The 25,888-nt window shown below is 42.1% G+C and overlaps 1 protein-coding gene across 1 annotated transcript; it reads left to right on the plus strand.

Annotated features, from left to right (window-relative positions):
- The first annotated feature begins 1,193 nt into the window (after positions 1–1,193).
- Positions 1,194–24,041, plus strand: TRMT61A (tRNA methyltransferase 61A). Its single transcript, XM_062494748.1, has 4 exons — positions 1,194–1,263; positions 3,890–4,254; positions 14,102–14,368; positions 22,677–24,041. Exons 2-4 carry the CDS (start codon positions 3,924–3,926, stop codon positions 23,003–23,005), a joined length of 927 nt encoding a protein of 308 aa, XP_062350732.1. The 5' UTR covers positions 1,194–1,263; positions 3,890–3,923; the 3' UTR covers positions 23,006–24,041.
- Positions 24,042–25,888: the final 1,847 nt, after the last annotated feature.

Raw genomic sequence — 25,888 nt, forward strand, 5'->3', positions numbered from 1 at the left:
TATGTTCTCACTGAAGGTAATGGGAAAAAATCCCTTATATTTAATGGAACCACATTAATTTAAAGAATCACTGATCATCATCTAAACAGCTCTCCGTTACTGGTTTTGTGATTGTGAAAGGATGACTTTTTCTCCATTATTGTGTATTACAGGTTACTGGTGAATGCAGCACAGTACAGAACGTTATCTGATTTAGCTGGGAATACTACCTGCATGTCCAGGGTGATTCACATGCTCCCTGCTATGCCCATACCGCTCCCATGCCAGGTGGCTTGGGCTTGTTGTGAGCCAAAGATGAAGCAATATTCTCCTCCTTTGCTTCTCCTTGCCTCCTGACTACAGCCCCCGTACCACTAGGGCAGGCAGGGCTCTCCACATCATTTCAATCCTAAACACGAGACAGAAGTAGGAGTTAGTACCATGCTGTTAGGGGGTTAGATAACAATTCTGCTGCTTCTGAGCCCACAGTGTAGTTTCTCCTGCAGCCTTATGAAACCCCTGTGAAGAGCTTGGTTGGCCTCAAGCTGCCTTTCCTTGAGACTGCCTTGGGGGAAGGGCATGTGGAACTTTCTGGAAGCTGCCTGCCTGGGCACCAGAGGAAAGGTCCAGGTCTGCCAATGGCAAAGGCAGTCATTCCCTGGGGAAGGGGCTTCAGCCCTGCTGGCGATGGCCCTCGAGACACCCCACAGGTTCAACTCGTGATGAACGCCAAGTTCCCACTGGGGCTATCAGTCCCCATCGCGGCTTTTCACTGGGACCCACTGGAACCCCTCAAGTTTCAGTGACAGGGCAGCTGCCCGAGGCAGGAGCACCCCGCCGGGGTGCCTGGGGGGCTGCTGAAGGTGGTCAGTGACCGTCCCCACTCCTCAGGACCCATCAAGGAGCGCTGAGAGGACGGGGAGGGGCGGTCAGCAGGGGACTCCGGGGGACAGGTGCCTCCATGGGGCTGAGGGGACGGGTGTCTGAGGGGGACGGATGCTTCCATGGAGCTGCGGGCATGACGGGCTGAGGGGACCGGGCGGCTCGAGGGAGCTGTGAGCATGACGGGTTAAGAGAAACGGGCGCCTCAGGAACTCTGCAGGAACTAGGTCTGACAGCGCCGGGCACCGCGCCGGCGACTCCCCGGCTCCAGGCAGGGCTGGCGGGGGCGGAGGCGGCGGGAGCGTCAGCAGCCTGCGACCGAGGCGGAAGGAGGCGCTGGGCGGGCTCCGCGTGTGAGGAGAGCCGGGCCGGGCCGGGCCAGGCCGGGCCGGGCCTGGGGAGGTAAACGGCTCGGGGTACGGGGAGAACCGGTGCCGTCCCCGGGCAGCCGGGGGGACGCGGGGCGCTGGGGCGAGGGCGTTCCTCTCCCGCGGAGCCGCCGCCCGGGGCCGTTCCGGGTTAACGCTGCTCTCCCTCGGGCGAATGCCGCCTCTCACCCCTTCCCTGCCCAGTTCGTGCTTCTCACCTGCCGGCAGCTGAGGTTCCCGGCTCCGCTGGGACGGGCCGATGCGGTGCTGGGGTCCAGGAGCCGCATTACCGCCCTCGGGATACGGAAGGGGGCTGTGGGGAGCCCTGGCAGCGGGGTCACTCTGAGCGGGGGCAGGGAGCGACTCCCCAGCCTGCGTGTGCCTGGGCGGGGAGGGGGCTGAGCCCGCCTCGTCTGCGGGAGGTTCCTGTGCCCCCGTGCCAGGCAGCCAGGCTTCGGGAGGGTGAAGGGGCAGCCTGCCAGGTCACTGTCGGAGCTGGTCAGGGAAGAGACGTGTGCCTGGGTTGTGATTGAAGGGAACACAGAATCGTGTTAGTGGATTTATTTGTGAGGTGCGAGGGATCGCCTGGGGCGTTGGGTTTAGGTCGCTGCAGCCATGGCAAGCCCTGAGAAAAGCCCTGACGCCGTGTCAGGGGGCACCGCCTCAGTTTCCCGGTGCCAGCGCCGTTGCCGTGTGTCGGCAGCGGTGCTGCACCAGTGCCCTGCCTGCTGCCCGGGGGAAAATGTGAATGTGCGGGAGCCTCTGCACTACCAGGGAATGGAAAATACTGCAAGTGGTTGTAGCTCACTGTGCTCCTTGACAAGGGGTCAAGGCAAAGAAACTTCCAAAATTCCTCACAGACGCCAATTTTACCCCAGATGTGTATGAATATAATGTGGTAGGGGAGGTCTGAGCCTGAGAGATGCGTCACTTGGGATGTCAGCACACACTGACATGGATGGGCCTGGTGATCATAAAGGTCCCTTCTAGCCTTGGCGGTTCTGTGATTCACTGCTGTTACTATGAGCTGTGGTAAGGGTAGTGGCTCAAAGGAAGGCAAGGAAGCTGGGAGCCAGTTGGTGTAATCAAAGGAAGAGGAATTCACTCAGTATTTCTACAGGCTTGCTACTGGATTCTTTTTCACATGGGTGTAACTGCAGTAAGTACTGTGAAAGAAATGGATTCCATTCAAGGTTCTTCCAAATGACACTTGAGAGAGCTGAAAACTGCACTTTATTAAAAGTATCTGGAATGAGAACTGTAAGTGCCATTTATGAAAGATTAAGACATAGACATAATCATAAGGTAGAAGCTATAAAAGAAAGCATTTGTTCTATCTTACAAAGCCCTTTATGTATACGTTTCTGGATTCATGGGATGCCCTTCCTACTATTTCACCAGATGTCCAGACAAGCCTCTTCTGCCTTGGCATCTGAGCACCTTATGCAATAAGCATATCTTAAGCTTTGGAAGTTTTAGCTACAAGCACATCTGTTTATCAACCTCAGTGAGTGCAGTGGAAAAATTATAAATCTAGCTGCTTAACAGCAAATTGAGCTACATGGAGTTCCAAGCAGGAACCAGACTACAGACACCAGACTATACTTTGAGAACTGAAGGTTTTTAATTAAAATGATAAAGCAGGACCAGGCTCTTAAACATTCAACACGAAAGTGCTGGAATTCAGCGATTATTCTGAAAATGTTTTTGATTCTGCCAGGGATGGTATACCAGAAATTTGACTTTCAAAGCCTTCTGTCACAGGCTTCAATCTCTTTGGGACCCCTATTAATTCATTAAACAACTCTTGCATGAACTGGTCAACCTGCAGCTTAGACACTTAGCTGCTTTATCTGAAAGGCAGTGTCAGGTTTCATTGTAAGCTGCCTTCTGATTTCTAGATTGTCTTCTCAAAGCCACCAAAATTCAATTGTAATTCTCTAAAACAGCTCTGAGATCATGGGGCTGAAGTGATTCCACTGTTGGCATTAGCTTGCAAATGGTTGTTTACATTTAGCTGGAGCAGGGATCGCTTCCCAGAAATTACTTTGCACCCCCAAAGGCAAATTAAAGGCCACAATATTCTTTGTTTTCCACGTAGTTAGTCAAGTTTATGCATAAATTAATGTCCTTAGCCTATCTCTAAATGTTCATTTGGAAAACTTTCAAGTATACTTTTGTTAGTGGTCCTAATAACTGGTGATTGAGGTCCAGGCAAGTCGCAGAATGTCTTTATCTTGTAAATCACCAAGAAATAAGCAAGAAGATGGGAATAGAAGTTACAACTTAATAACATGCTCTGAGTGCTCAGGAACTGTAATTGAACAGGGTGCTGAAATTGATACTAACCTGCAGTAGCATTGTGGAGCAGGCTGAGTAAATGATAATGTATTTCCTGATTTTTCTTTAAAAGGTACTATAAGCCAAGAAAAAATATTTGTTATTTTGAAATCCGTGGGATCCTTCCATTGATTGTACTTGAATCAAGAGTACAGTGGAGGGCAGGTCCCTGGACATTCTGGAGCTCGCTTGCTAGCATCTTATTTGCACAGTGTGCTTTTGTTATGTATTGGAGAAAATAAAATTATTTGGTTTATGCCTGTAGGTTCAGCTCCATCATGGTCCTGTGAAACTCTTCTGACATATTTATTCTTCTCTAGGTGACAATCATCAGCCAACTACACGGTTGTCACCATGAGTTTTGTTGAATATGGAGATACAATAAAGGATGGTGACACAGCTATTGTGTTCCTGGGCCACGAGTCCATGTTTCCTGTGAAGGTCCAGCATGGCACTGTAACACAGACGAAGTATGGGGTCATCAGGCATTCCACAGACCTCATAGGCAAGAAGTATGGCTCCAAAGTCACCTGCAGTAAAGGAGGATGGGTATTCATTCTTCATCCTACTCCAGAACTGTGGACCATGAATCTCCCACACAGGACACAGATTCTGTATTCCACAGACATCTCTATAATCACCATGATGTTGGAACTGAAGCCAGGCTCCATAGTATGTGAATCAGGTAATAATTATTATGTTGAAATCCTTTATTAGGAACTAACACCAACACTTTCATGAAAAAAACAGGGTTTCCTTTGTATTTCACAAAAAGTTGCACTTTTTTTTCCACTGTGATACAATTTTCCCTGCCCACATGTTGAAGAATTCTATATCATATGCACATATTATCAGCTGCTGTTTCTTCAAAAATTGATGCTACCTCGGTGTGAAGCCTCATATATGTGGGTATACTTCTGAGCATGTGTTTGGTAAATTCAACTTCTTAGAACAAATATGTAAACATTATCATTCCCCTTTTCTAAAACTGTTGTTAAGTACTCAAAAAATGTTTGCAAATGCATAATTTAAATCAAGATTCAGGCTTTGAATTTGCAGTTTCAGAGGGCGTAGTTGAGATAACCTGGTGAAAGAGACTCTGGTGATAGGTTGAACTAATAAAAGAAACAAATTGGCAGTATTTATATATAGTACCATGTAAGTACATAAATTTCATTCTTCTCCTCCCAAGTGTAATCTACTTGTAGCACCACAACCTCATACAAAATCACTGATTAAATGCAGTGGATGATGTGTTCATTACAGGGCTGTGTTTTATTTCTAAACTTGGTTTAATTTATTACAGCTTACATGATTTTGCTTAATTTGGAAGTAAGGAGTAGAAATTTACATAAATATTTTCTTGGTTACATAGGGTTTATAATAAATGTCTTCATAACTATTACTACAAGCAATATGAGGCTTGCTTGCTTTGCGTGAATCTCTGTAGTTTGGAGAAATAGCAACTGAGGTAGTTTGTCCTTATTTTTTCTGGCTGTTTGAGCATTTTTATGAAGCAGTTTGATACCCTTCCCTCTCAAGCATAGATATGGCAAAGGATCAGCATGACAGGACTGTGATGCACTGTACTTTCTTGCGTTTACCATTTCCTGTTCCCACTCATGCATAATTTTGGGTAGCTTTTCAGGCATAATGACCACTTTCTAACACAGCTGAAACACCACTTATCTCTGCACCCAGTTTCACCCGTTTAGAACCAGGCAGTGCATTTAGCTGGTACAGCAGTACTTGAAGCAGGCAAAGATCTGTGCAGAAGCCTCTGATACTGTGGAAATAGTTGGGTCCTGTGAGTTTGTAATTTGGATTGTAGGATGATCAGACGTTTTTAGTTTTGTCATGGGAAGTTTCTGTATTCATCAGCTCTTCCTCTCTCTGCTATGTTTAGACAGGATGGGAAAAATAAACAACAAATTATTTGGGGGTTGGGGGCGGGGAGAGAGATTTGAATTGCTCCATGTTCTGTCTCACTTGGACTAGTCAAATGTACAGAGCTGTCCATAAAATATTTTCAATAATGTCAAAGGTGCCTAGAGAGGATGAAAATGTTTAATCTCTTACTTATCTAAACAGCTAAGAAATGGAAACACTTGATGATTTCCAAAAATGTTGTGGGTCAAATGTCATAACCACAAATCAATCCTTTTTGCTAAGGGGAAACTGTCCCCAGGTCCATTTTAATGCTTGTACTACCAATGTATTGCAAATTCAGTTTTCCAGGCAAAGGAAGGTTACACTGTATTGCTGTAGTTACACTTGTATTTCTGACAAGGTTCACTGTTCACAAAGAAAGGAAAGAAGGAGGAATACTGCAACAAATCCATCTGGCTAACCTTGAAGCAAGAGACCTTACTGCAGATTTACTTTGAATTAAAAACTTGACAGGTATTGACAACTGGGGCCTCCAGTGTGTTGATGTAGCCTGCTTTGGCACCATCCTAAATTTGATGGTACTTGGTGATCCAAAATCATTAGCTGTAGATTAACCTTGTGTGGGTTACACAGAACCAGCCCAATGGTGATGAGTAGAAATGAGACAGGAAATCTGGTTTAGTAAAACTGGAGTCTTCTTCCTGCTGGTGCCAAGTTTAGGTGTATTTTAAGTGTTACTTAACACAGAGGTCTGTCTGTTTTATTATTTAAACTTATATACACAGTTGCTGTATGGACTGGCAAAGCAGACTCTGTAAAAAAAAGGTGGGCTCTTTTCCTCTTGTCTTACTAACTCAACTGCAGAAGTGTGTCCTGTATTTAGAAATTGTAAGCTAGCAGAATTTTGAATTTGTCTCCACAACTGTGAGATGAAATGATTGAAAATGTAAGATGAAATACCCTCTGTGTCATGTTGAAATGCTGTGAGTATAAATGATCTTATTCATGTGATCTTATGTGATTATAAAAATGGAGTAGAATAATCCTAGGGAATAATTTTATGTCACTTTTATTGTATAGTTCAAATTGATTAGTCATGATTTGTCCTAAAAGATACAAACATATTAGTACAGTTTTTCCTATGTTTAATCGTCTTTAATAAATACATAAAGAGCAAGCTTGTCAGCAGCACATGCATAATTAAAATGACCCAGGCATACTCTGTTGAGGAGGCTATAAGGAGACTCTGCATCTACCTGATGTTTCATGACAGCAGTGTAGATTTCTGTCTTCTGCTAATTCCTAATTTATAAAGGTATGTTGAGTTTTAAAACTGTTAGTACTGTTACTAGAGCTAAGGTCTTTTTAAAACATTGGTCCCTGCTATCTTTCCAAAGCTGTGATACTCAAAATAGCTGCTTAAATACCTTCTGTGAGTGGCCCAATAGTATGAAAGTTTCATTCTTATCAGGTAACTCTAATAATCCCATTTGTGTTTATTGCATGTGCAGCAATGCCTAGATAAAGGAAAAGGCTAAATCTTTCTCTTTTATCTCCCCGCACTCTCCAAATCTAATCTTGATGTCAACTTCCCAGGCTAGTCTCCCTGTAGGATAATAATTCCATTTGACAACTGATTTTGAGGGGTTTACATTTATTTTTAATACTATACTGGAACCAGTATGAAACCTTTCAAATACTTTTTCCAAACAAAATCCCCTTCTTTCCAGTCCCCACACATCAGGACTTTTTTACTGTCCTCTCTAGGGTGAGACGTAAAAGAGTGTCTGTCCTAATATTACAGCATGTGAAACCTCATTTAATCTGATAAATCTCAGAAATATTTTGGCTTCAATGGAGCGTAGTATTTAGACAAAATGTAATTTAGTCAAAAGTACTTTAACCACCATCCCAGTGATCCTTCAGCATTCACAAAATCAGACTCACATGAGCAAAAATGTTAATTGGGTTTTTTATTTCCCTTCAGCTAAATCCCAAATTAAAAATTGCTAAACCCTATTCATTGGTACACAGCAATGGGTTTCTGAGCAGAGGGACTGGACTTCTGAAGGCTGAGAGCCTTGTTCTGGGTTCTCATGGTTTCTCAAAGAAGGAGTAACAGGAGCTGCCACCCAGCCTTACACTAGAGCTTCTCAAAACCAATTATGAAATTTTCAAACTCACAGCCTGGGTATAGATTTTGTTAAAGAGTACACTCATAAAAAATTAATGAGGACTTAATGATTAATGGATAGTTAATAAATGATTAAGAGTTTATTGTGGAGTCCCAGCAAGTCAACTGTATGCTTATGACTCTTCTGAAGTGCTTATAGACTTTTTGACAAATACTGCTCATGTCTTCACTATTTTTGTGTCGTAAGTACATCTAAATTGTTTGCAACTTTTTTTTTAGTGTAAAGTGCAGACCAAACTTTGGAAGTATTAATTTGATTCTGGAATGTGCCCAAACTAATGATGTCTGTGTTTTATAATGTCTCCCTTATCTACCTCTTAGCAGCTGTTCACGCTAGCGAGAGAAGAATTAGAAAACCTGATCCTTGTATCATACCTCTTGAAATATTAGAAAGGCCTCATCAGTACAAATGTCATAAACCACAATAGTCTCTTGCCACACCAAAGCACTGAACTGGTGCTGATGCCCCCAACAGAGGGGCAGTAAGAAAGATGTGCATCTACTGGAGGAAGTCCAGAGGAGGTCATGAAGATGAGCAGGGGGCTGGAGCACCTTCCCTGTGGAGACAGGCTGAGAGAGCTGGGGTTGTCAGCCTGCAGAAGAAAAGGCTCCAGGGAGATCTTATAGCACCTTCCAGTACCTAAATGGGTTGCAAGAGAGCTGGGGAGAGGGAATTTTACAAGGTCATGGAGTGATAGGGCAGGGGGTAATAGCTTTAAACTGAGAGTAGATTTAGATTAGATATTAGGATGATGCCCATTACTGTGAGGGTGCTGAGGCCCTGGCACAGGCTGCCCAGAGAAGCTGTGGGTGCCCCGTCCCTGGAGGTGTTGAAGCCCATGCTGGATGGGGCCTTGAGCAGCCTGGTCTAGTGAAAGATGTCCCTGCCCCAGACCAGGTGGGTTAGAACTAGAGAATCTTTAAGATGTCTTTCAACCCAAACCATTCTGTGAGTCTGTGATGATTCTATGAACCAAACCTCTGACCACATGAGGCATCATTGTAATATATTCAGACTTGTGGCTGTTGTGCAGCTGATGAGGAATGCTGTTCATACCCTAAAGGGTTTGTTTCCAGACTTTCTGGACTCACTTTGATCTTGTAATTTCACCTGACCACCAAGCACACTTCTCATGCTGCTCTGAACCTAACCCTCTTGTTAACCATATTATGCCCACTCTGTAGAATATTCCTTCCTAAAAAATCAGACTTTTGAGTCTATAAGGAAAATTTATCTCTTCACTTGAGTCTTTAAAGAAAAATGAATTCTTCATATTCTTTTGTAGGCAGTACCAGCCTTGAAAACATCCCTACTACCCTTCCCTCAGCTCCTCCAGTCAGTGAGCAGTGACCACCAGCCTGTTGCCTAAAATGAAAATGCCTGCTTCAGCATGGTGTCCATGACACATAGGCAGATAAGCTAATTTTCTGTAAAGGGAATTTCTTGACTGTAAAGTGAACTTTTTCATTAGTTTTCTCTTTCAGCCATCAGTTCAACTCCTTGAAATTCTCTCCCTCCCTCTCCTCTTCCTTCTCTTTGTCCCTGTTCTTCCTGTGTCTTACCTCTGCTACCATGATTTAGGCCCTCGACTAACTTCCCAGTAAGATATTAGGGTAAATTTCCGTCAAATGCTTAATATCTTTTCATGTATTTGTTATAAGTCATTACACAAACTTGTCATGTACAGTGAGCAGTCTTCATCTGTTCAGTGTTTCTTGACAGATTTTAGCTGTGGAGTTTTTAGTTCTGTCTCAAGATTCATTTTCTCTTGGTTTTGAGTCTCCTTCCGTTCTCATGGCTGATTCATGACCTATCTTACTATTTGCTAGACCTAAGTGGCGTAGCTAGGAGACAAATAGAGCAACACTGTCATTGTTTTGTTGTATTTACTGGTTCAGAATATCTTAGGTAGCCAAATTTTGCATCAGAAGCTTAAGTTCTATTAAAATGTTACTAGATGTTTTAGAGACCCAGTGTGAAATAATACTTTGCATACTTTTCTCTTTTCCTGTTTCCAAGCAATAGGAACCTTTTTATGCACTTAAGAGCTTATTCAGCTTTATTCCAAAATGCTTTTGTGTACACACTGCTATAAACATCTATAGATCCTAAATGACAATTTGTATCTCCTTTTTCAAAAAGAGGTACCCGATGAGAAACTTCTAGAGAAGACAAGCCAAGCGACAGCCTGCAAAGAGAAAATGTAGTGGAACACAGAATCAGGTCACTTATATTTATGGCATGGGTAGGATTCCAGGAGATAAGACAAATATACTTTGCAATAACGAAACCAGACTAAACAGAAAACAGTGTAAAATGCACTTTGTATGCTGTATCAGTTAAGCACTGTGCTTGATGCCATGGCGACACTCAGTCTTGGCAGTATTCTGTGCTGAAATAGCATACTTCATTTCTGAGCAGCTCAGATATTGTCCACAGCAACTTTTGAGAAGGTGAGAAGTTATTTTAACATAGACATTGTTTCAAGACGGCTGAGGTGTGTGGAAGCTTCTCTGTGGAAAACCTAATACTTATTCAAGCAGAGTGAGAAGAACAGATCTGTTAGAGGTCAGGGCAATCGAGAAGCTCATCTGATCAATACTTGCTTGTCTGCAAATCAGAAGGAAGTATCAGTAGGTGCTGAGCTAGAGTGTTTCATATAGCTGTCCACTTGTTAGGACTGAAATCCTAAAACTGTAATGTTCTGCTTGGGAGAGGGTCAAAAACTCTTCCCTGGAGCCTATATGTATCAGAGAAGGAGAATGTCATGTGCTTGAGCCCAAGAAGAAGGAAAGGATACGGCCTCAGTGTGCAGGGCTGTTAGCTACCTAAATCGTGGGTGTAACACAGGAACTTAATTCCTGCCTTTGGGCTGAAGTGGAGCCCGTCCCTGGTTTACACTGTGCTGATCCCCTGCACAGTGCTGCCTCCTCAGATGTTGAGCTTTGAGTGTGGCATATTGGGGCCCCTGCCGTGTCTCATTAAATGCCTGCAATGCAGATGTCTGCTTTTTGACTAAGATGTTTGAGATCACAGAACAGTCAGTGTAAAAGAGCATCACATTTTCCAAGTGAAAATTAGCAATGACATAAGTGCTCACCTAAGTGAGCTCTAAAGCAGCAGCTGTGCTGTTAAGGTTGTCTTCAGTACAGCTTGAATTGTTTTACCTCTGTTCTGTAGAGTCCATTCATGATTAAAACATGGTAGTTAAGTGGGCATTATCCTATGGCAGAGAGAAAACAGTTTCTAAGGTTGTTCATTGTGCAGGCTGTCAGAAAGGGAGCATGGTGTAAAAATTATAAATTAGTTGTTCTGGTTGTCTTAGCTTCTGCTTTCTAGGTCATATCCAGAAAACAGGCATTTCATTGCTCCTTTGTGAGAAAGAAAATCCACTGAAGTTCTTCCAGTTCTGATCTTGCCTATTCTGATACAAAATAGCAATTTTTGAGTATCTATTTTTTGGTTCATTTGTATATAGGTAATTCAGGTATGCAATTTCTGGTTTGGTAGCATTCTAGTGTGTCTGCAGTAGTACTCCTCCAGTTTTGCCGCTGTCCTGACTGATTCTGTATCATGCTAAGGATACCTTTCATTTCCCAAGGAAACCTGTACCTGACTAGAACTTAATCCAAACTGGTGCCTAAGACTCTTTGAGTCATATTTTGCTTTTTATCAGTAGTGATTTGAAAGAAGAACAAAGAGAAATCTAGAAAGTTGAGAAGGACAGAAGTGTTGAATGTTGCAGATTTGCAGGGAAGAAGGTGAATATAAACATTAATTTCCCCTTCTACAACATCACAGAAACGTAGGGTTGAACCCCTGCTTTGTGTACCCAGTGCTGACTGGGCTTTAGGGCTTGTGACAGGTATGGACTCATGCCAGACTCTCATATTAATGGATCACATCAAATGTGCTGATCTATTGGACACATGAGATTAAGGGTCATCATCATGTCACATGTCTGGGTTCAGAATATATTTTCAAGAAGAGATTTTACAATAGTGGGTGATTCTTAACCATCTTGTTCTGTGTTTCCTGCAGTTTTAAAAGTGTTGTGATGGAGAAGGCAGGCAGCATCTTCAGAAATACTCCCATTAATAATGTGATAGAATTTGATATGTTAAAATGTGATACATATGCATTGTTCTCATGTTTGTGGTAGCCAGTCAACAATAAATAATTCCTGGCAATCTTGTTTAACAAAAGCTCTGTCTGTAATACACCTCAAAGTGGTGACTTCCAGCATCTTGGTTTTAGTTCAGGGTTTGGCTTGGAGTGTTTGTGAATAAAAAAAGAGTTTTGGAAAAGAAGCCAAAAAATCTTAATGGTTTTCCTGTGGAGGAGACAAATGGTAATGTGGTGTTTTTAAGAGCAGATTTAAAAGGAAAGTGATTAAAAATGTAATGGAATATGAACAAGGAAACTGGATACATGTGTGAGCTGCCTATCTCTTCTGCTTACAGCCCAGGCCTGTTCGCTCCTTTAGATTAGCAGAGGAAAATGCAGAAAGTGTGCAGCACTACACATTTGAGAGGTAAAATAATTTAATTCCCTCATTTTACAATAGTTCTCAGTTGTGTAATCCTCCCTTTTGGCACTAAATGTAAAGGCAGAGTTACAGTCTTTAGCATCCTGTGAACAATAGTTGCCTGTTTTTGTCATTAAAAAGATATCAGTGGAATAGTATTTCTTTTTGATGGCACATATATCATTGAGTTTTCACAACCACACGGCTGCTGTGTTACCATTAGTCCTTTGACCAGGGAAAAGTTCATTTTGACATTTAGATCCTTCAAGTGCTGTGACAGGGTCATTTATGATGTATGCACATATAGGTGTGTTTTGCTTTTTCTTTGTTTTATTTTAATACTACCTCGAATGCCTGTATTTTCAGTTTATTAAATGCATGTGTGCAAAAGTTCTTCTCTTCTCTTGGACCTCTGTGAAGCCAGTGCTAAAATCTGTAGGTCCTCTCTCCCTCTCTAATGTGCCCTGCTGAAGCTGTGGGGGGGTGCCAGTCTGCCTGCTGGGGTCAGAGCCCTCTCAGAGGGAAGCAGAGGAGCAGTGCCGATTCCGCCGTGCAGCCGCTTGATCCGGTGGCAAACATGGGCCCTGAGCTCTGTTTACAGTCTGAAAGTCTCCCCTTTCAGAGCTGTCAGATTAAATACAGTGCCACAGCAGTGTTCCTCCCCTTATGTGACTAGAGGGCAGGAACCTGGGATCTGCCAGTGAACTCAGACTTCCTGTATGATTATGGAAGGTACTGCGCCAATTAAGCCACTGTACCAGCTCCAGTGCCCCCTAATTAATTTCCTTTCTGCTTTCTGAGCTGCTGTACTTCAGATTCAGTCCTTTATAAGTTTTTTTTTTTTTTCAAGATTTATATTAGCTGGAAGAACTTGCCTGAGGCTGAACAGTCACTGAAAATAGCTAGAAATACATTTTATTTCTACAGGAGAAATGTGTTCTAAGCACAGAATCATGAATCAATAACCACTGATAATTTGGGGTTGCTGTGGGGTTTAAATTTGGGGGGTTATTCCATTCAATGCCGCTTGAGTGACTATTTTGCAATGGGAATTGGGTATTTTCTTAAGTGGAAAATCTTTGTTATTAGTCATTCATCTATTTAATATGCCAATGGATCATTTAAAGTACGTTTCCCAAATTATCAAACTAAAACAAGAAAAAATATCTTTGTCTTGTCAGTCCTTGTTTGTTTGTGGTAATTGTAGTTACCTACAATTTTGTGATAGATTTTGTTAGACTAGTTAAGCTTGTGTAGGTGTTTATGTGTGTTAAGTGACCTGTGAAAAACAGGTGTTCAATCAGTGTGGCTGCAAGGAGCCAAGAGGCCTTAGTTTTGGGTAATTCCAGTGGGAGTTGAGGATGTGTCTTAAGAGATCTGTGCAAAGCAAACTGTATCCTGACAGCCATTTATTTGCATGGATATTAATAGGATTTTCAAGCACATACTCATGCCAACATATTTTCTTTGTTTAGTGAAGTATAAGGTTTTGAAAATCCATTAAAATTTGCCTTAATCTCTTTTCACCCTAGAAGACTCTGACACTTTGAACAAAAACTCTCCACTTAATTTCCCTGGATTTTCCTGTTAAATTTACTTCCTCATGTTCTCTAGTGGCAGTTGTTAGAGCTATAGCTGACATTTGGCATTAGTTTCCTACTCCAGGGAGATAGGGCAGATCCTGTGTTTGCCAGGATTTTTTAATGAATGCTTTGAGGACCCAGAAGACTGTTTCCTAGGTCACCTAGTCCCTCCCTCCTTGTGAAGGAGGGACTGTTCCCTTGCAGGAGCTGAATCAGTGGTTTGTGTTCGTTTGAGTTTTGAACAAGTGTTCCAAGCAGGAAGACTAATGCAGAAGACTTCATTTCTGATGTTTGGCACTGACAAACTCAATTTCATGAGTTGTTTGTCTTTTCTAGGTACAGGCAGTGGGTCCCTCTCCCATGCTCTCATCCGGACAGTGGCTCCCACCGGGCACCTGTACACAGTGGAGTTCCACCAACAAAGGGCCGAGAAGGCGCGAGAGGAGTTTCGGGAGCACGGGGTGGAGCACCTGGTCACTGTGACCAACCAGGATGTCTGCAAAAATGGCTTTGGGGTCTCAAACATTGCAGATGCTGTGTTCCTAGATATTCCATCTCCATGGGAAGCCATAGGGCATGCAAAGTCAGCATTAAAAGCTGAAGGTAACTACATTTTTCTCTTTCTCTTCAGGAAGGGCTATGCACATATCTCTGCCTGTGAGCCATACATTAGATGTGCTGCCTTACCTTGTGTGATCACTGTTCTCAAATGTCAGTCTCCAGGCATATCTAAGGCTATAAAACCTTCAAAGGGTATCTTCAATTTGCTGTGCAAAATTTGAAAGGAGAAGAGAAATTTTTTCCTGCAGGCCTGCGAGAGCTGCTACAATTAGCATGGGCAGTTTATAGAAGCTCCTTTGAACCATTCTCAAGGGCATTTTGCTAGATCTGAGGTGTATGGGAAGCAGAAGTAACAATAAATGCTGAAAGCAAATTTCTTTGGCAATTCAGTGGAAAGGTGTTTGTATAAAAGATGTTCAGCCTTGGTATATGGAAGCAGAAGTAACAATAAATGCTGAAAGAAATTTTTTTGGCAATTCAGTGGAAAGGTGTTTATATAAAAGATGTTCAGCCTCGGTTCACATCAGTCATTGCAGATTTGAACCTATTTAACAGAGCACCCCAATGGTAATGTTAAAAAAATGTGGTTACGCTTAAATATGCTTGCCAGTTTATGTCCTAAATCTTTGGGGTTGGAGCTAGTGAGAAGCTTGCCATTGGATGCAGTGGGAATGGAACATAAAGGATGTTCTAGCTTATGCCAGTTACTCTGGGATTGTGACAGCAAGTGAGAACTGATGCTGAGGTTTTGCACAGATTTCATCACTTTATTATACCTCTTTTTCCTATTGAAAAATCAACTTCGGTGAATAAATAGTTCTTTTATCCTGGAATAAGTTTTCCTCTAATTAATGTCATAATAGTGTGGATCTGAACTAACTTTTGCTAAATTGCTTCCATCTACAAAAGTGACTTCTATAATAAAGAGAGCATGGAGTGTTGAGCAGTGTCTATGCTGGGACATGAGTTAAAAAGCTTGATTATGTGCCAAGGCCCAGTTCTTTTTTAAAATATATAATCACAGGCTGGACTTCAAGTGAATTGCTAAGTCTTCTTGAAATCACAGGATTTAAGCTTGTTCTTATAGGTCACGGAATGTGCACTGCCTTGCTGAGTCAGGACCAGCTCTGCTGTTGGGCTACCTCAGCTACTACTGAAAATTTTCTAGAAAGCTTTGTGATACCCACGTAACACACTTTCTTTAAAAAGTGAATAAATAGAGTGAGCCTGGTTAGCACTCTGTACCTTCAGTGATTACAGCTCATTTTGTAGCAGCTTTCCAGTGTGTCCTGGAAGGGAAAAAAATCACTGCACTGTACGATGCCCTTCCCATACTCAAATTATCTAATCTAGTGAGCACAACACTCAGCTGACTTCCCAGCTTAGAAGGCGCTGCATTGCGCAGTCCAATTTGAATTATTTAAGTGGTGCATGCTTAGAATACTAAGCAGGGCTGCTTGAACAGATCCAAGTTTTGAATCCTTGTCTCACTCCAGCATTTGAAATCCTAGAAAATGTATTATAGTCCCAAACCGGCCATACCATCTGGCTGTGCTTTTCTGTGCTGTGCTACAAGGTTACATCTGCTTAGGCAATATAAATAAGACTTCAAAATCCCACATTTCTGTCTTTGTGAAGTGATATCATTCACTTTATGAACCATTCAGAAGGCAAAGTTGCTGATCCTTGCTGCAGTTTTTGCTGCGACCAGCCTCCCATGTCTGAAATCTGGTGCTGGTCTAAGGCTCCTCTTTTGGGCCACTTGATACCCCACTGACTGGGGGCATTTTTAAAATTTTGCTATTTTGCATATAAACAAAAACTGGTTTTCATATAAAATACAATTTATTGTAGTAGTAATATGTAAAAACTTACTCACTTTTCTGTTTTATTCTGAGTCACGTGGATAGTTTTGTTGTAGTTTTTTTACTGCTGTTAAATCTAAAATACTGCAGAAGGTTATCTGAAACTGCTTCCCTTTCCCTACCACAGGCAGATAATTTAATAGTGCTCCTTTGTTTTATTTTCAAGGAGTTAAACCTCTTCTGCAGTACAGCTTGTGCACATTCTGCTGTTATTCAACCCCATTCCAGGGTTCGTGTTGTGATAAAGCATCACTGCAGGAAATGAGTTCCACTCTTTTCTGTCCACGCCCTCTCTCTCAAATCTGGACAGGGCCACATTTGAACCATTCACACAGTGGGTTTTGTCGTGATGTGCCGTGCAAGTATCACAGCTGTACTGCTAGATAGTGGCAATTTAGTCCCTAAAGTCTGAAGGTATTTTGAATTAAATTAGAACTAAGCAAATTCAGTATATAGCATTACCTACTCTCCTCCTTAAAATCTCAATACTCAGCATAGGGAGTTCAGCTGAGACAATATGGGAAAGTTGTCAACCTTAACAAAGCCTTATTAGATGAGTGTTTTCCTGGTAGGCTGAGTGTTAATGATCCTCTTCAAAGAGTACAGTTATCACTCGTTATGCCTTGCAGTATGCTGTAAATGCACTACTTAGAGCAGCTTGGCCTCCCATTTAAAGTACTGCCAACCTCTGAAGAGCTGAAAGAATAAAATGGCACAGTACGTTTGAGACTAGAAGGTTCTTGTTCTCTGATGATGCTCTCTGCCGTTCAGGTTTGCATCTCAGCTGCATCCTTTTGTGCTGATGTCACCAGTCACACTTCCAGCAGAAATGCTGCTTGTGGCATCTCTGAGGCACTGCTGCACTGCAGAACTTCCTTTCATTTCCAGACCTGCTCTGTTTTTCTTCTGCAACTTCTGCTGATTAATGTTTTTCTGTAGTCACAGCTGCATTCCCAATATCTGACCTTGGTGGTTTTTGCAATGTTGACATTATCCCCTTCAGGCTACATTTTTAAAAACTAAGAAAATGAGAAAATTGTGAAGCAACAAATATTCTGCAGTTCTTGAATGCCCTGAAACTTTTGACTCACAGTCATTTCACAGCTAAATACTGTAGTGCTTTGAATATAATTCTTCACCCACCTACTCTGCTCTCATAAATACTGTCTATTTCTTCCAAGGCTGTGGAAGATGAGGGAGAAACCCACTGGTACAATAATTTTCATACAGATTTTAAATTTTCAGGTAGGGGGATGGAAAATTACAGCTATATATTAGGTGGGATTAGCCTTTTGCATTTTAAGTTACTCCTTTTGGTGTTTAACAGTCTGAGTCACAAAATTATTAAAACCACCTCTCTTTTATTTCCTTTCTTTCTTTAAAGAATTTACTCTTAAATTCAGATTTTCCATTCACTCTTGAGCATCATAAAGCCCCTAAATTACGAGTTTGTCAAATTGTGGTCCTTGAAATAACACCTGAATCAGGTAATATGGTGCTGTCAATTCTCCCCCCGAAGCTACAGGTAAAATTCACTTTGAACATCTCCCTCTTTGGGCCTCTGCACTTCCATGTTCATGTAGGAAGCCCCACTGGCTATTTTCCTTGAGCTCCAGAGGTTATTCACAGTCCCAGTTTTAAACCACCAGGTGTGGCTTTGAGGAACAGCTTCTGTCCCTCACCATGTGAAGTACTTGGATTACTAATTCATCCCCAGCTTGGGTCTCTTAGGGCTTGGTAGGTCAGGGGCACACAGTGGGCCTGCCCTGAAGTACAAGTGATTCTTTCACGTGCAGAGAGTCAAGCAGAAAGATTCCTGCATCAAAATCCTCACTGTGGAAGGCCAGCCAAAGCTATTGTCTTTTACTTTGAAGGAAGTAGTTTGAGATTAAAGGGTCCTTAAAGAAATTTGTTCGATTTTCTTCCCCAGTATGGAGCCAACTGATTTTTAAATTTCATTGTTACATGCTTTTACCAGCTCACAATAATGAGCAGGAATAAATTCCTTTTGAATCATGCACCTACAAGTGCAGAGGTTAAGGTCACATTTGCAGAAAATCACATCAAGCTCCTATTAATGAGCTGGCAAGTGATTTGGAGAAAATTCTCTTTTCTGAATCAAGAAACATCCTTTAATTTCTTCCAACAGCCAAATCCTCTAATTTCACTTGTCAGGGAAGCTACATCAAATCGCCCACGAGCACACGCACTTAAAGGACATTCTGTCCCCTTTTGCAGATACTATATTTTTAGTGTCCTACTAGCACAGAGTAAATGCCACAGTGATGCTGCTCAGTGACTCTCCTGCCTCACCCCTGCACAATGATAATGCCTGTCGGGTTTTTTTCCTTCCTTTATAACATAATCTTCCAAGTATGACAATGCATTTAAGTCCCAAAACCCAAGGTGTGTTCTTCTGCCAGAGGTAAAAATGCTGTGGTGTATTCTTTATGTCACAAAATTACTGGCTCTTTTTCCTGAAACTTAATGGTACTACACTGCATGTGCATCATCTGAATAATACAGGGATGATGAAAGAACCTGTCAGAGGACTTGTGACACATACAATAAGCTACAAAAATAAGAGCACATTTCTTGGACATGTTTTCTCTGTCATAAGCATGCACTGGAGTTCTTGTCAATTGGTAGCACTGAGACTTTCCACACTTGAAACCTAATGCACTTATTAGCTAAACAGATCTGGTAGAGATTTGAGTCCTTGCTCAGACAAACCAGAAACAAAATAGTTTGTTGGTGTTGCACAGGAGCATTCTGGCAACTTTCGAGGCACTGGCCTCTTGTAGAGATGCACCGATGTGTCTCTTACCAATTAGATACAGTCTCTTGAAATGTACAGTGCTATGTGGATGAAAATCTTCTATTTCCCCCTTCCCTTAAGTTCTCTTTTCTAATCATTCCAGTCTGAATTCTACTTCCATTTTCATGTCCTCTGGATCCTGTTGCTGCACACAATGAGTGCCAGGACTGTGTGGGCTTTTTCCAGGCTATGGATTCAGGACATCTAAGCTCTCCATTAGTGCTCCAAACTAACTCATTGCCTGTAAAACTGAAGGTAGAAAAAAAACTTAAGTCTTTCATACCATCTCATTATTCTCTTCTCCTCAACTGTAGCATTTGTCAGATGCATTATACATGAATAAACACATTTTTAGACAGCTCTTCAGATCAAAAAGCTCACACAGCTTCCCAATGTGAACAGGATTAATCTCTCATAATTATTATATCAATTTATGATGACACACAGATCTCATTAACCAAATTTTAGGAATGATAGCTTTCCTAAAAGGAGAGCTCTGAAAGAACACAAACCCAATTTGTACAAAAAAGTTTCCATTCAGATGTTTTCACTGCTCTCTAGTCTAGTCCACCCCTTTGATCCACAGACAGAGCAGTGTGCCCCAGGAGGAGAGGAGAGGGAGGGAGCTCATGTCTTTTCTTCATTCACTAAGGAATCTTTGGCATGGCAAGACAAAGCAATGCATATTCAAGTCCTCTAAACCCTAACAGCCTCTTGGTGTCTGAAGGACAAGAGGGCTCTCAAAGAGTCTGAGAACTCTGAATGCTGAAATCTAGATTTATATCTTTTTGGTGATTGTGACAGAAGGGGTGTTGCCTGGCTGGTAGTCCAGTCTGTACAGAGGACAGCCCACAGTGTGCAGAATTCAGAAGCATCTGCTCTGTTAAAGATGACTGCTCCTGGGGCCTGTCCATCTGAGTGCTAGTTTTCTACTTTTTTTTGCTGGTCTAAACACACCATAGGAATTGAAACGTCCCAAATGTTTCTATTTCAGACAGTCTCTCGCAGTCTGGAACTGCAATTTCATTTTTGCCTTCCAGCCTTCTGCTAATTGTAGCTTTCCAAACTTTGCTCCTAATATCTGCTTGATCAAGTAATTGCAGCCTGTAACTGCAAGTCAGATCTGGCCTGCCTGATGGTACAGGAAAAAGCAGAGGGGACCCCTCTCCCACTTGTTAGTATCTGTAAGGACAGATGCTTGATGGGTTTGCTTCTAAGCCCCTTGTAGGTATATTTATTTGGGAGGGATGTATAAAAATAACGAGAACAATAGGCATGAAAGGGCAAAACAAAATTGACAGAGCTATTAAAACCCATTGGATGGTCTCAGTTAGATGGAATACCAGCAGTTCTCATCTTTCACACCTGAGAAACTTCCAGCACTGCAGGAAGTAAGGCAACATTCTTTTTTGTGCTTGCCTTCTGGAAATTTGCTACTGCAAGCAAGAGCTTTCTTCCTTACCAAACAGCTTGAAAGCCTGTTTTCTGTAACCCTACTTCCCCCAGCAGTTGTGAGGAGGCAGCTTGATAAATCTTCACCAAGTTTGGTGTTGACATGCTGTGCTCAGCTGACCAGCCCCAGGCAAGAGGAAGGGTGCTCTGCCTTTAATTGAAGGCTTGACAAGAACCGTAGGTGGCTTTGATGCTTGTATGGCAACAGCTGTGTGCAGGCTTTTAGTTTTTGACTCTAAATCCAGAGCATGTGAATTCAAAAGCCTAAACACATCTTTAAACCCTTAGAGTCAGAATAAATAAGAACAGACTTACTGTAAATGTAAATATATTTTGCTTTTTTTATTGCAATATAAAACCTCAAAACCAAAAAGCCTGAATGAAGTAGTAGTCTCTGGTCTCTCGGCAGATTCTTGCTTTGCAGACAAAGAGTTGTTGTGAACTGACATTTAGTAAAATCAGACATTTGTTCAGTTCCCTACACAATAAGAATATAAATTCTTTCTTTGTAACACGCGTGCATCATAGTAGCTTTCTAATTATGTAACAGATTTTTTTTCCTGAGCTTTTCTGTTTTACATCTGCAAGCATGGTAGAAGTGTGTAAGTTCTTTGGCCAGAAAAGATCAGCTGTCAGATTCAGGAACATTTTGGTAGTGCTGGCCATCCTGATGAACATACAAATCTAATTTCATGGGAGTTAATGGACTGGGCATGCAATTGAATCAGCATCAACAGACTTGGTTTATAAAGACACATACCAGCATTAATTTTGCAGGTGATTATTAGTTTTAATTGTCACTCCAGGGAATTGCTTGTATAGGGTACTTTGTTCTGAAGATTCATGATAAGAACCCCGTGGTGCAGAGATTTTATTTGAGGACTAAAATTAAATCTTACTTAGCGTATGGTGGATTAATGGCTGTTGAAAGTGTTCTTCCTCAGGCAGTACCCTGAGGTACCACATCATTGCTGCACAGTAACTAGAGAGCTACAGTGACGCTTTCAGACCTGACGCTTTCTTTTTTTAGAGATCTGACTTTAGAAACGAAAAAGGAAAAAAAGAAAGGGGAGTTTGAGATAAAGCAGGCTTCATGTAGTCCCAGCATTGCCTCTATTTTTAGCAGGATGCTTTGCTCTGGCTTGCACGGGTTCTTTAACTGCTTAGATGACTGCTATTGGAAGGTTTGTCTGGAGCACAGGAGAGGACTGGGAAGGAATGCAAATCAGGTCAGCAGGCATTTTCATCAAATTGTAGTAAATGAAACAATAGCTGAAGCTGCATTGCCCAGTGTTCCTTCCTCCTGCACAAAAGCTTTTCAGGAAGGGCAGTTGCCTTGAGGGACACTGTGTCCTGGGTGAAAGCACATGCCCTGGCTTTATGGCAGACAGTGTCCTTATAATTCTTTGATCTGATTTGGCTGTGGCTTTTCAGAGTAAATCTGAATCGTTCTATTCTCAGCTGTTAAGGTGACATTGTAGCACTTAGAAAGGTGTAGGGGGCCTATTAATACTCTGTATTAAGAATCAAAAATCAGAACTGCACAGACAAGGAGGCAAGTGTTAGTTTTTTGCTTAAAAGTCCTGTCCTAGAGCTTTACATTTACTGTAAGCCTGCACGATGTGATATCGTAAACTTCAACACTCAGGAGACATGCTAGTCAGCTTGGCTAAAAGGGTAAAAGCCTTAACAGCACTCCATCTATGGCCTGGAGAGATCCCTTTATTCTGTCCATGCATACCATCGTCCTCAACTAAACACAGCCTCTTTTGTCAGGGGCGTGTGCACGCGCGCTGGGGCTCCAGCGCTGTGCAGTGTGTGGAGAATGACTTCTGGCTTTGTGTACATGCCAGCTGCAGTTTGGTGCCTCAGTCCAGAACAGTGGAGAGTGATTCCAAGAGTCACTGCTCTAAAGGGATCAACTTCAACAGTTTTGCTGTGAACAAATCTCGAGGGCAACATTGGATGTGGAAGATGAATGAAGTTGCTGTTGTCATTTTTAAAGGGTCTGAAGCATCCTGCAGAGTTGTCCGTGTTTGATTTTGTGGTGACGCTTTAAACCAGCCAAGTTGCCTTGTGAAGATTTTCTTGAAGAATGTTTTCACTTTGTCTGTATAATAGTAATTCTGTGGACATCTGGGAGAATTTGAAAAAAGATGAAAAGTGCTTCATTTTGGCTTTTGCCCTCTTTACCACTATCTGCCTTATTTTGCAGGTGGCCGCATCTGCTCTTTCTCCCCCTGCATTGAACAAGTTCAAAGAACCTGCCTAGCAATGGAAGAATATGGTTTTACAGAGATTAACACCTTGGAAATTCTGCTCCGAGTGTACAATGTAAGGACAATTAGCTTGCAAATCCCTGACCTTGGAAAAGCAGCTGAGGATAATTCTAGCACTGGTTTTGACTGCAGCAACCCATCAGACCAAGGTAGCCCATGTGCTAATCTGCAGCAAGGGACTGTGCAGTTCAAGAGTGGCGTGCCACTGAGGGAGGTGGTTGGGCACACTGGGTACCTGACCTTTGCCACCAAGAGCCTGGTGTAGTACATGCCCAGTCTGTACAGTCTGGAGTGGAGTTTGTGTGCATTCTGTTTTCATGGCTCTTTTTTGTATGGCATCCAAAGTTTTACTTGTCAGGGAGTTCCATATAAGGTCAGATTTGGTTGGAATATGCTTTGTTTAAATAGCACACAAGCATTAAGCAGAGCAGTATCAAGGGAATGTTGAAACTCTGGAATGGTGTTCCACTTGCTGTCAGAAAGAAGATAAATTAATAGTGAATGGCCATTCATTGGAATGTGCAGAATTAAGATCTCTCATAAGAAAGCAAAACAAACAACAGACAAATTACAAAGAAGTTGGATTTTTTTTCCTTCTTTTTCTCTGAATTACTTTCCCAGGTTTACGTTTTTACGTTTTCCTAGCACCACTGGACACTATTTTTTAAATTTCTCTGGTATCTGTGTTGCTCTGAAGAATGTGTAAGTGCCTACTTCCACCATTTTAGATAAGAAAGTTCCAAGATTATAGGGTTGCCAGCACAACTGTTCACAGAATCAGTGTTTCCTTGGAGTAGTGTTCCAGAGGATTATTGGCAGTGCTCAGGAATACAGCCTCTTACTCCATTCCAGGCTGGCATCTGCAAATCATTTTGGCTACACAGAGGTCAAAGAAGTGTGGTGGTTGTTGGATTTAATTTAAATTGGTATATTGTGCTCATCAGTTTGTAGTAGAAATTTGAACCCGGATCCATACAGTCATCTTCTAATGGAACAACAACTTGCATAGTTGTTGAATCCACTGTGAAAATTAACTGAACAGCTGGCTAATATTATCTGAGCACCTCTTTGTAAGTGGTGTGGATGAGGTTCCAGTTGTTTGGTGGTTTATTTCCATTATGGTGTATTGTTTTCCTGCAGCTGAATGACAGAAAGATTGCTTTTGGCAGGATTTCTGTCTCCAAATTACATCAAAAATGCAAACTTAGTAAAATCCTCAACTGGCCTCATTAATTAAGTTTTCAGATCATTTATTCTTTGGTCTTCCATACAGAGCTTGTGGGTGTGATGAACTGTTTGAATGCTGGATTACATTTTGTATTTATAGATTAAAATAATCATGCAAATTTACTACGTTTCTTCTTTTTTTCTTTTATTTTAATAGTAAGTTCACAAATATTCCTATTCCAGCCACTAGTGCTTCCACTCAAACCATTTAGCTGTGCCTTGCATTTGGTACCTGACCATATCAATTGCTGTGCAAGAGGAACAGCCATTCATAAACTGCTGCCTGAACATTTAACCTGCTATCCCTCCCCCATTCTTGACAAAAATAAACAAAGCTGAGCTTTTAATGTGTTAGAGCAGAATGCTAATCCATAACGGTTTAAGGAGAGCTCAACTGATCACGACTGCACAGATAAACTGTTGAGCAGATTAAAGGCAGAAAGCAATTCTGTTCAGCTAAATCAGTTATGTAAGTTGGCCTACAACTGCAGCATTTCCCCAGAAATTATGGGAAAGTTCTCTTTCTGCTGCTGTTCATGTTCTCCAGGCTGTGCAGTAAGCTGCTGATGCTGTGTATGGGGTTTGGTGGCTGTTTTAGATTGTGTGTGCATGTGTTTGTGTGTGCTGGGATCACCACCAAGCAGCACAGCACAACTACTGATGAAGAAACAATGGGTAATTATAACAGCCACAAGGTTCTTAACTTTCTTCAAGGTAATCTTCCTTCACTAACAAGGGGGATCCCCAAGCTACTCCACGGAAAATTCCAGCCCCAAATTTGATTGTTGTTTTCCAGACAGGACCTTATTTTAAAGTAATGTAACATTTAAACAGGACTAAAAAGGAACGAAGTCACATTTCTGTGCTACAAATAGATGTGGAATGGAAATACCAGTGTGTCTTCTTGGAGTTTGAAACAAGGCTGATGACTTTTTGCCTACAAAGCCCAATTCAAAAGCCCAATTCAAAACCCCTTGAAATAAACCATTGACTTTTCTTGGTCCCGTATTGATTTGATCTGTGCTGAGGAAGGGCAAGCATTGCATAAGAAGAGAAGGATTTCATTTCTGTATTTCCAGTATTAAAAAGGCTTCTGTGTTTTTGTTGCTGATGGCAGCCATGGCCAGCAGCACTGCACCACTTCCTGCTGTTGCTTTGTTGATAGGGTCACAGGGAGGATCCCACACTGTCCAGCGTGGACAGACCCCCCACTGTTTAATGCTGCTTATGGTCACCTGTGTTCTTCATTCTGGCTGCACTCCCTGCCAAAAGTGGTAGATCAGAATGATGTGTCTTTCCCTCCACACTGGGGAGATTTGCCTGGGCCATACTTTTAGAGACTCATTTCTCTTTTAAATACATTTATTCTCCAGTATGGAACAAAACACTTCTTCCTGCCCTGGTGCAGTTCAGTCACATGTTCAGGTGCACCTTTTCACTGCTGCCACACACCAGGATCCCTCAGTCATGGATGAGCACTAGGACACAGCTCTGCACAACAGCTGGGTCCCGCTGTGCCCGTGCCCTGCAGGCTGGCATGGAGAGCAGGCTGTGTGTGACACCTGGCAGCCTACAAGGCACACAGCAGTGACTAAGATGAGTGACTAAGAAACACTCAGACCTCTGCTGCTGTTCACAGTTTACCTGTGCTTTAATTAAAGCATCACAGATCTCTATCTCACTGTGGTTGTTTCCTGCCTATCTGTTAGCACAACACTCTTCTCTGAAGATGATCTGCTTGAGAACCTCAAAGGGATAAAGTGGGAAAAATTCTAGGAACTCATTCTTCTGCTTTATTTCCTGCTCTGCCTTCTCCTTAGGTACTTTAGGATACGTGATGGTGAGGAGATGGTTCTTCCTGGGAAGCATTCCAGAGATGAGGGTTCTGGTTCACACTCAATCCCTTGAGAGTACATCTGTG

This window comes from Cinclus cinclus, chromosome 6, assembly GCF_963662255.1.
Source record: "Cinclus cinclus chromosome 6, bCinCin1.1, whole genome shotgun sequence".
NCBI lineage: Eukaryota > Metazoa > Chordata > Aves > Passeriformes > Cinclidae > Cinclus > Cinclus cinclus.